At 51.8% G+C, this 11,390-nt stretch overlaps 1 protein-coding gene across 1 annotated transcript; it reads right to left on the bottom strand.

The window, feature by feature from the left end:
• Window positions 1-3,748: 3,748 nt before the first annotated feature.
• On the bottom strand, window positions 3,749-11,390 carry rpain (RPA interacting protein). Its single transcript, XM_056287228.1, has 7 exons — window positions 11,207-11,390; window positions 10,867-11,058; window positions 7,195-7,270; window positions 6,889-7,006; window positions 5,925-5,988; window positions 5,025-5,165; window positions 3,749-3,855 (listed from the first exon to the last, which is right to left on the bottom strand). Exons 1-7 carry the CDS (start codon window positions 11,276-11,278, stop codon window positions 3,826-3,828), a joined length of 693 nt encoding a protein of 230 aa, XP_056143203.1. The 5' UTR covers window positions 11,279-11,390; the 3' UTR covers window positions 3,749-3,825.

Raw genomic sequence — 11,390 nt, 5'->3', positions numbered from 1 at the left:
GCGCGCGGCTTTATCGGCGCTGCCGCTCTGGCATCGCCACGCCTCGTGACGGTGTGCGCGGGAGCCCTCTCACGATCAGACGGACCAGCGCGCGGTTCACCGGATCACGTTCGATATCCCGTTCACCGCAGCGTCTCTAACGGGGAGTTCACTTCTGCACACTCCGGAACAGCACCGCAGCGTCCTTAACGGGGAGTTCACTCTGGAACAGCACCGCAGCGTCCTTAACGGGGAGTTCACTACTGCACACTCCGGAACAGCACCGCAGCGTCCTTAACGGGGAGTTCACTACTGCACACTCCAGAACAGCACCGCAGCGTCCTTAACGGGGAGTTCACTCCGGAACAGCACCGCAGCGTCCTTAACGGGGAGTTCACTACTGCACACTCCAGAACAGCACCGCAGCGTCCTTAACGGGGAGTTCACTACTGCACACTCCAGAACAGCACCGCAGCGTCCTTAACGGGGAGTTCACTACTGCACACTCCAGAACAGCACCGCAGCGTCCTTAACGGGGAGTTCACTTCTGCACACTCTGGAACAGCACCGCAACGTCTCTAACGGGGAGTTCACTTCTGCACACTCCGGAACAGCACCGCAGCGTCCTTAACGTGGAGTTCACTTCTGCACACTCCGGAACAGCACCGCAACGTCTCTAACGGGGAGTTCACTTCTGCACACTCCAGAACAGCACCGCAGCGTCCTTAACGGGGAGTTCACTTCTGCACACTCCTGAACAGCACCGCAGCGTCCTTAACGGGGAGTTCACTTCTGCACATTCTGGAACAGCACCGCAACGTCTCTAACGGGGAGTTCACTTCTGCACACTCCTGAACAGCACCGCAGCGTCTAACGGGGAGTTCACTACTGCACACTCTGGAACAGCACCGCAGCGTCTCTAACGGGGAGTTCACTTCTGCACACTCCGGAACAACACCGCAGCGTCCTTAACGGGGAGTTCACTACTGCACACTCCAGAACAGTACCGCAGCGTCCTTAACAGGGAGTTCACTTCTGCACACTCCGGAAAAGCACCGCCGCGTCCTTAACGGGGAGTTCACTTCTGCACATTCCGGAACAGCACCGCCGCGTCCTTAACGGGGAGTTCACTTCTGCACATTCTGGAACAGCACCGCAGCGTCCTTAACGGGGAGTTCACTTCTGCACACTCTGGAACAGCACCGCAGCGTCCTTAACGGGGAGTTCACTTCTGCACACTCCGGAACACCACCGCAGCGTCCTTAACGGGGAGTTCACTTCTGCACACTCCGGAACAGCACCGCAACGTCTCTAACGTGGTGTTCACTTCTGCACATTCCGGAACAGCACCGCCGCGTCCTTAACGGGGAGTTCACTTCTGCACATTCTGGAACAGCACCGCAGCGTCCTTAACGGGGAGTTCACTTCTGCACACTCTGGAACAGCACCGCAGCGTCCTTAACGGGGAGTTCACTTCTGCACACTCTGGAACAGCACCGCAGCGTCCTTAACGGGGAGTTCACTACTGCACACTCCAGAACAGCACTGCAGCGTCCTTAACGGGGAGTTCACTACTGCACACTCCGGAACAGCACCGCCGCGTCCTTAACGGGGAGTTCACTACTGCACACTCCGGAACAGCACCGCAGCGTCCTTAACGGGGAGTTCACTTCTGCACACTCCAGAACAGCACCGCAGCGTCCTTAACGGGGAGTTCACTTCTGCACACTCCGGAACAGCACCGCAGCGTCCTTAACGGGGAGTTCACTTCTGCACACTCCGGAACACCACCGCAGCGTCCTTAACGGGGAGTTCACTTCTGCACACTCCGGAACAGCACCGCAACGTCTCTAACGTGGTGTTCACTTCTGCACATTCCAGAACAGCACCGCAACCTCTCTAACGGGGAGTTCACTTCTGCACATTCCGGAACAGCACCGCAGCGTCTCTAACGGAGAGTCCACTTCTGCACACTCCGGAACAGCACCGCAACGTCTCTAACGGGGAGTTCACTTCTGCACATTCCGGAACAGCACCGCAGCGTCTCTAACGGAGAGTCCACTTCTGCACACTCCGGAACAGCACATTGGGCCACATCCTCACGCAGAACTCGACAAATAAATACCATACCGTCACACCAGCGGTTAGCCTCGCTTCCCCATAGAACCTGTACATCAGATCCCACAGAAGACTACAATGTTACACATAAGCCTTTAATGTATGTGCCCATGTTTAGTGCAGCACACTGTTACTCACCAGGTGGCAAATACAGGCACAACCATAAACGCGTACACGTGCAAACACATATTGTCACACTGGAATGTGTGTCCATGTGTGTATAGCTGGATATATTTACACATACACACACACACAAACATACAAACTTGTCATTACTGACACAAACACACATGCATCATTACTGACATACACAAACATTAACGCAGACTCTCTCTCTCTCGACAGAGACACAGATGCATACACGTTTGTACCAGAGTACATATGGTCTCATGAAACCCAGTCACCCAGATAGACACACACACACACACACACACACACACACACACACTTGCAAGCAACTGCAAACATGCACACTACATGGATGCATAAAAACACATATTGTGCACAAGCATGTAACGCAGACAGAAATGAGACGATCCATGTATTCATTCCTTCCTTCCTTCATTAATTCATCTTCAGCTGCTTCTCCGGGGTGGGGTCGCAGTGGCAGCAAGCTAAGTAGGGCGCTCCAGAAGTCCCTCTCCCCAGCAACGCCCTCCAGCTCCTCCTGGGGGATCCCATGGCGTTCCCAGGCCAGATTGGACATGTAGTCCCTCCAGCGAGTTCTGGATCTACCCCGGGGTCTCCTCCCGGTTGGCCGTGCCCGGTAAAGCTCCACAGGAAGGCGCCCAGGAGGCATCCTGATCAGATGTCCGAACCACCTCAACTGGCTCCTTTCAACCCGAAGGAGCAGCGGCTCTACTCCGAGCTCACCTCCGGCTGTCCGAGCTCCTCACCCTATCTCTAAGTTTCGGCCACTACCCAAAGCTCCTGACCGACCATAGGTGAGGGCTGGAACGAAGACTGGCTGGTAAGTTGAGAGCTTATGCAGCCTATATAATGCGACATTTAGGTAAAATGAAATTCAACTAGTTAAATTGAACTCTGCCCTGTGATGGCCTGGCTGGCTGACACCCGGCCAGGGTGTCTCCCCGCCTGCCGCCCCCATGACTGCCGGGATAGGCTCCAGCATCCCCGCGACCCCGAGAGCAGGATAAGCGGTTTGGATGACGGGTGGATGGATGTTATTCCCCAAATAACAATACAATCCACCTGTAGCAACATCCTGCAGCTCCAGCCAAGAAAACGGAAAGAAAGTAAACATCCAGCACTCATTAAGAGCTTAATGACCCGTACTTAGTGTCAGCGTCGACAAATTTGTCTGCCAGAGTCTTGGCCCTGCGCCACATTTGACTGCAAATTGTTCTTTCTTGCAACATCCGCGAGTGTGTTCCTGGTAGCATCAGGCTAAATTCTATGGCTCGCAGTGAAACAGCTGAATTGCAACACGGGTTGTATGAAAATAACAGGAATACGCCTCAAATTCTCAAAGAGAGGCCAGACACGCTGGCTGCCAAACCGTTACGCTTCCCATGTCGATACAACACGTTTAATGCATGAACTACACAACATTCCTGACATGGCACCGGACTCGCAACAGCCTCAGCGTCGAATGAGATGCCGCAAAAAGAGTGCGTCTACACGTGTAAAAGGAAAACTGTAACTTTATTTACAACCAAAATACACATAATACAAGGCACCTCGGACACCAGCGGCAGCGCCCGGCTCTCACAGGATGACGGACAGGTAGTCGCACACCTGCAACGAAAGACAAGAACCATTTGAAAGCGTCTGCGTGAAAACCGAAGATAAATAATTGCTGGTTTCCCGTAATCGGGCAGTTAAAGGGCGAAAATTGTGTTTCAGTGACAAATGATAAATCCCCGTGGCCCTCAAGTTCACCGTTAAGGTTTCTCCTGGTCATGAATAAATGGGAAAACAAACTAAAGATCTTTTTTCCCCCCCTCCAATTCCAACTATCTGCTTAGGTTATCTAGCCAATTTATAGTCGCGTTCCCACTTCAGAGTCATTTGTTATTATTTATTACAAAATTTCCCCCCTTTTTCTCTCCTATTGTACTTGGCCAAATTACCCCCCCCTCTTCCGAGCCGTCCCGGTCTCTGCTCCACCCCCTCCGCCGATCCGGGGAGGTGCTGCAGACTACCACACGCCTCCTCCCATACATGTGGAGTCGCCAGCCGCTTCTTTTCACCTGACGGTGAGGTGTTTCGCCAGGGGGGCGTAGCAGGTGGGAGGATCACGCTACTCCCCCCAGTTCCCCGTCCTGACCGACCAGAGGAGGCGCTAGTGCAGCGACCAGGACACACACCCACATCCGACTTCCCTCCCGCAGACACGGCCAACTGTGTCTCTAGGGACGCCCGACCAAGCCGGGGGTAACACGGGGATTCGAACCGGCGATCCCCGAGTTGGTAGGCAACGGAACAGACCGCTATGACTGATACTAGGGACTGTAGTGGTGTCTGACCACTGCAAATCTCACATCATTTCCAGCCGAAACAGCTGGAGTGGCATCGCAGGGCCTTTACGTCGACATCCCGCCCACCACCCGCCCCAACAGAACGCATGTCGTGGTTAAACCTGAATTTTACCTACTGATGCGATCTGTTCGATACCGCTGCCAGCTCGGCTTCTTCGCGTTCGGGACTACCTGCCTTGTTCTTTCGCATGTATATCTGCAACGGTGAAGACGTAAAACGCTTCCCCACATCACTCCTCCCTGTCAAGTCTTACCCTCCTAAAGCGACCATTAAAATGAACTACAGGAGCGGCTGCGATTCGGGTATTTTTGGATTAGCCGTTGCCGTAAATATGCCTCGGACAGAGGGCCCTGGGGAGGGACGTGTGTTTCAGTAGTGTAACTTCAAAAACATCTGAATGACTTGGCCGTGTGTAGAAGCGCTACCTTGCAGCTGATCATCAGGTTGGGTGAGCCGTCTGGATTGGCCGCTATGGAGAAGATGGGGTTTTGGAGACAGTCCTCCATGTGCTCCGCGACCCTGGACTCCAGGAGACCCCGCAGAACCTCTGCGGTGATGCCCTGTTGCTGAACATGTGGCATCAAAATGCAACGTCAGTGATGTAGGAGCGAGGGCGGAGAACCTGCAGCGGGTCTCCACGTGACACCCAGACGCTAGTATATCCATCCATCCATCCATCCATCCATCCATCATCTAAAGCGCTTAGCCTGCTCTAAAGGTCGCTGGTATGCTGGAGCCCATCTCAGCAGCAGGCGGGGAGACGCCTGTGGACAGGCCGCCAGACTATCACACAGGGCCCACGCCCACACACATTCACACCTAGGGACAATCTAGTACGGCCGATTCACCTGACCGACATGTCTTTGGACCGTGGGAGGAAACCCGAGCCCCCGGAGGAAACCCACACAGACACGGGGAGAACATGCAAACTCCACACAGAGGACGACCCGGGACGACCCCCAAGGTTGGACTACCCCGGGGCTCGGACCCAGGACGCCAGTACAATCTGATGTAATCAATTTCAGGGGTGACATTTAATTTACAGTATGTGTCCTGAACTGAGCAGGGTTAAAAATTATTGTTTTATATCAGCCGGTCTATAATCTCAGCTCAGTTTGAAATATAGTATTGTCCTCTAGTAAAATAATATGGCTCCAAGTTTACTTGTCATTTGCAGCAGGGGCACCAAGTGCATTCAACTGCTTAAAGGTCAATAGGAGAATAGCAAAACAACAGCTAAACTGATGAGAACCCCCCCCCCCCCAAGACCGGTTCCACACATAAACCACAGTTCTACAAAAAGAAGTGTAGTAGTTAAAACCAACCCTTGTGTTGATGTACAGTCCACAGGGGCAGGATATGAAATGGCAGCTGACGTTCAGGTTGTTCCTGGAAGACACACAGCAGAACATCAGACTCCCTTAACTGGTCCCGACTGGGGGTCGACAGCTTTCCACGCGTTTACCAGTCATGCTGTACCGTCACCGTAACCCGCAAATAAAACCCCACTGTTAGCAGCAGATAGCTTGGCTGAGACCTCATTCACATACCACAGTCTAAAATCACAGCAGATTTTATAAACGTTCCCATTGCTGGCTCTGATACTGCAGAACCGACAACTTTCGATTTGTTGAATTATTTGATTTTGAGATACTTTCTTGATCCCCGTGGGGAAATTCCTCTCTGCATTTAAGCCATCCTAGCTGTGTAGCTAGGAGCAGCTGCCGTGCAGCGCCCGGGGACCAACTCCAGTGGAGCTGAGTGAGTATTGTGACATGACCATCTTGATTACCCAGCGGATCTCTGCTTCCAGCACGGCTTGTAATGCTGCGCTTCCATGACTGCCGCTTTCCTTATGTGCAGCGGCTGTTTGTGGCTCTTGTGTTGTTGGACTGCTACTTCCTTCTCCTGTGTCTTTTGAAGGCGTCGCCCTCATGAAATCTGTTATTCTCCTCCCACCGTTTCGTTGTCCAGCAGCTTTGGCGTGGCCTTGCCCTCGTGCACGACTCTTGAGCGCCGCGATGCCCCGTGCACATCTCCTGACACTTGCCCTAGCCCGTCCCCGAACTGGGGGGTCTTCTCGCCACTCGTTTCTGAACTTGCACCGTCTCCACATTCTGTCACTCGCTCCTTTCCTGAAAACCTCCGGCAGCTCAGAGTCACCGCGCCAGCTGGAGGCGGCAGCCTGCGGCGAGGGAATTCAGCTGGATAACTGCTGTCAAACAGGCCGGCACACAGAAGTGCCTTAGCGTACGCCAAAGGCGGTAAATCCTTCAGAGTCAAACTTACATGCGACATATGGGGCAGATAATTTGCATGTCGTCCTCCTCCATCTGCTCAACGATGGACGATATGTACTGCTCCTCAAACAGCAGGTTCCTCTCGTACTCGTCGATGATGGACAACTCTGAAGCAGAAAAGAGCCTATTCAGCTTTAGCGAGGATCTGAATTAAAGACCTCCGAGCATCTCCGTGTCCAGTGTAATCCCGGAGACATCAACCTCCAGCGGATAAATCTAACTAAGGACAGCTATAACATTAACTATACTCTGTGTAGGAACATAAATAAAGTGGTCAGAGTCGTAGCCGGACTACCTTGAGACATGAGCTCCTGTTGAATTTCTTCAAGCACCCCCAGCTCATCATACTCCTCCTTCATGGCACTGAACATCTGTTAAAAAGTGAATGGAAAAAAAAGGATGAAAACTTATTTGACCTTCTACAGTCGGTGTGAACGGAGCCATCCATTCAAGTTCTTTTCAAGGCCAGGCAAGTTTATCTGTACAGCACGAGGCAATTCAAAGTGCTTTGCAAGAAACATAAAAGGCATCAGGACGAAATGTAAAAGCAATATAAGGCAATAAAAAGACATTTGAATGCAAATAAGAAGAGAGTAAACATCACAGCGCAGCGTAAGACGATAATCAAAAGCTTCAAATTTGATTCAATAAAAGGCAGCGGCAAACAGGAAGGTCTTCAGCCTTGATTTAAAAGAACAGAGTTGCAGCAGACCTGCAGGTCGCCGGGGGTTCGCTCCTGACATGTGGTGTGTACAAACTGAAAGCCGCCTCTTTTGACTCCGGGGACAGAAAGCAGACCTGTCCCAGAAGATCTGAGAGGTCTGGGTGGTTCAACAGACGGTCAGAAATGTATTTTGGCCCTAAACCCTTCAGCGCTTTATAAACCAAGAGCAGAGTTTTAAAATCAATTCTTTGACGGACAGGAAGCCAGTGTAGAGACCTCAGGACTGGAGTGACGTGATCCACTTTTTTTGGTCTTAGTCAGGACTCGAGCAGCAGCGTTCTGAATCAGCTGCAGCTGTTTGATCGATTTTTTTTTTTTCAGCGAGATCTGTAAAGACGTCGTTACAGCAGTCGAGTCGACTGAAGATAAATGCATGGACAGGTTTTTCCAAATCCTGCTGAGACATAAATCCTTTAATTCTTCCGATGATAGTAGGCTGACTTGGTAATTATGTTAATGCGGTCATTGAAATTCAGGTCTGAGTCCATGACTACGTCAAGATTTCTACATTGGTTTGTGATTTTTTTTTTTTTTTAATTCAAATTTCCCCCCAGTTGTACTTGGCCAATCACCCCGCTCTCTGAGCTGTCCCAGTCTCTGCTCCACCCCCCCCCCTGCTGATCCAGGGAGGGATGCAGACTACCACATGCCTCCTCCCATACATGTGGAGTCGCCAGCCGCTTCTTTTCACCTGACAGTGAGGAGTTTCACCAGGGGGACGTAGCACGTGGGAGGATCACGCTATTCCTCCCCAGTCCCCCCCCTCCTTTGAACAGGCGCCCCAACTGACCAGAAGAGGTGTTACTGCAGCGACCAGGACACATACCCACATCCGGCTTCCCACCCAGACACGGCCAATTGTGTCTGTAGGGACGCCCGACCAAGCTGGAGGTGGTAGGTGGTAGGTGACAGAATAGACCGCTACGCTTCCCTGGCAGCTCCATCTTTAGGTGGCCTATAGATATTTAGAAATATAGCTCAAGAAGAGGAATTCAACAGAAGAGCCACATATCCACAAGAGGAGGCATTTCCATAAGATATCTTCTTGCACTGGAGTGACCCTTTAAACAAAATGGCAACTTCAACTCCTGTCTTATGCCTTCTGGTTTTGCTCACAAAGCTTAAGTTGGGGGGGGGGGGTTGACTCGATAAGAGCAGTTGCAGTGTTATCTTGGTCTCACCAAGTTTCAGTTAAAAACATAAAATTGGGTCCGCGGTGGTGTAGCGGTCTAAGCATCGGCTTTGTGTCGACGCAGTTGCCCACTGGGGACCGGGGGTTCGCGCCTCGGTCTCGTCAGATCCGACTATGGCCGGACTCGATGAAGCAGCCGTAATTGGCAGCGCTGTCTTCGGGAGGGGGGCGGAGTCGGCTTGTGTTCGTCACATGAATGCGTCTCTCTCTGTGTGTGGGAAAAAGCAGTGGTTCGGCCTGGAGTCGCCTTGTCACGAAAGTGGCGAGGCGACTCCTTCGAGACTGCCGGCCGGAGAGACGCAGTTGGCGAACGCATGTAGTACGAGGGTGGGTGTTTGAACTAAAAACATAGGGATCGATTGGCCACTAAATTGGAGAAAAAAGGGAAAAATCAGAAATAAATTTATTAAAAAAAAAATGTACATGGTGCTTGATGATGAAATCATTGGTTAAAAATGTTTAGTAATGCTAAATATAGCGTGTTAAGAGGGTTGTCTGCCCAACTTCTCTGCGACGGGCTGTGAGCTGCTGGCGTACAACCAGTCAGATTAGATAAAGTAGCTGTGTGCTTTGTACCTATTCACCTGAGGTCTGAAAAAAGCTCTATTGAATCATACTTTTCCACTTCTGTTTGAGCAGCAGTATTGGAGAGGCTGGTCATTTTCCACGACTATTGCCTGGCTATACAGGACAGCTGCTGCTCACACTATCTAGAATTAACACTTAGAGGAAGTCTTAAGCAGTCTCAGCTATGTTGCATGGTTTGGAGACAGCGGCACTGATGAAAAGACAGGAGGAGGAGCTGGAGGTGGCAGAGTTGAAGATGATAAGATTTTCATTGGAAGTGATGAAGAAGGACAGGATTAGGAACGAGTATATTAGAGGGACAGCTCAGGTTGGACGGTTTGGAGACAAAGCAAGAGAGACAAGATGGAGATGGTTTGGACATGTGTGGAGGAGAGATGCTGGGTATATTGGGAGAAGGATGCTGAATATGGAGCTGCCAGGGAAGAGGAGAAGAGGAAGGCCAGAGAGGAGGTTTATGGATGTGGTGAGGGAGGACATGCAGGTGGCTGGTGTGGCAGAGGAAGACGCAGAGGACAGGAAGACATGGAAACGGATGATCTGTTGTGGCGCCCCCTAACAGGAGCAGCCGGAAGTTGGGAATAGTAATAGTAGTAGTAGTGGTGGTGGTGGTAGTGGTAGTAGTAGTAGTAGTAGTGGTGGTGGTGGTAGTCGTAGTAGTAGTAGTAGTAGTGGTGGTAGTAGTAGTAGTGGTGGTGGTGGTAGTCGTAGCAGTAGTAGTAGTGGTTGTGGTGGTGTTGGTGGTAGTAGTAGGAGTAGTAGTAGTGGTGGTAGTGGTAGTCGTAGTAGTAGTAGTGGTGGTGGTGGTAGTTGTAGTAGTAGTAGTAGTAGTAGTAGTAGTAGTAGAAGTAGAAGTAGTAGTAGTGGTAGTAGTAGTAGTGGTGGTAATGGTGGTGGTGGTGGTGGTAGTGGTAGTAGTAGTAGTAGTGGTAGTAGTGGTAGTCGTAGTAGTAGTGGTAGTAGTAGTTGTGGTGGTGGTGGTAGTCGTAGTAGTAGTAGTGGTGGTGGTGGTGGTGGTGGTAGTCGTAGTAGTAATAGTAGAAGTAGAAGTAGAAGTAGTAGTAGTGGTGGTGGTGGTAGTTGTAGTAGTTGGAGGAAGTCTTAACAGTCTCTGAACATACCGCCCAACCTTCACGCACTGACGTCACATCTCAGCACATAAAAATACGCAACCGCAGCTAAAATTACCCCAAAAAAACCCGTCCCAGCGGGTAAACCTACGATTCCATAACCTAATTTTACAGTTTTCCATGGCCTCAATAATATTTCCAGGCCATTCAGTCAGTTTGATGACTTTCCACGTGTTTCCCGTGAATGGAAACCGAGACGCGTCCAGGTTTTCCAGGACGCGTGGGGACCCCCGGAGGACGCGTTGGGACCCCCCCCGGAGGACGCGTGGCGTGTCGCGAGCGGTGTCTCTGTGACGTGCGGACGTGTGTGTGTGTGTGAAGACGGGTCAAAGTCACCTCTCGCATGCCGTTGGGCCCCCACAGGGAATCCAGCCCTCGGTCCTCCGACCGCAACGCCTCCCATTCCTCCTCCATCACCTCCTGCACCAGGATGGACTCCCCGGGGCCGCGGCGCCTCGCGCCCTCCCCCAGCTCCCGGTACTTGTCCAGCAAGCGGGAGCGGCTGCTCCTCAGCCGGTCCACACAGCGCTGCAGGGGGGGGGGGGGGGGACACACACAACAAAAACCATCTGATTCTGCACGGACGCGTGACGTCACGACTCGTCACGTCGATTAATGTGGTTAACGAAGAGCAAGCCGACCGACTGACTCGGCGCGACCGCCACTCGGTGATCACCTTTCGGTACGCGTCCTTCCAAGGCGGGGTGGTCCCCTTGTAAAGGGCCTTGTGCCGGTGCAGAGCCGCCATCTCCTGGAGATCCTCGCCAGGGAACAAGAAAGAAAGAAATAAAGAAAGAAAGAAAACCTGGTGGCGAATTTATCACTACTTCAGCCTAACAACTGCCAGCCATCCGGCAACG

The sequence above is a fragment of the Lampris incognitus genome, chromosome 10, assembly GCF_029633865.1.
Source record: "Lampris incognitus isolate fLamInc1 chromosome 10, fLamInc1.hap2, whole genome shotgun sequence".
NCBI lineage: Eukaryota > Metazoa > Chordata > Actinopteri > Lampriformes > Lampridae > Lampris > Lampris incognitus.
The sequence above is the reverse complement of the archived record's forward strand: the minus strand, read 5'-3'. Positions and strand labels throughout refer to the sequence as shown.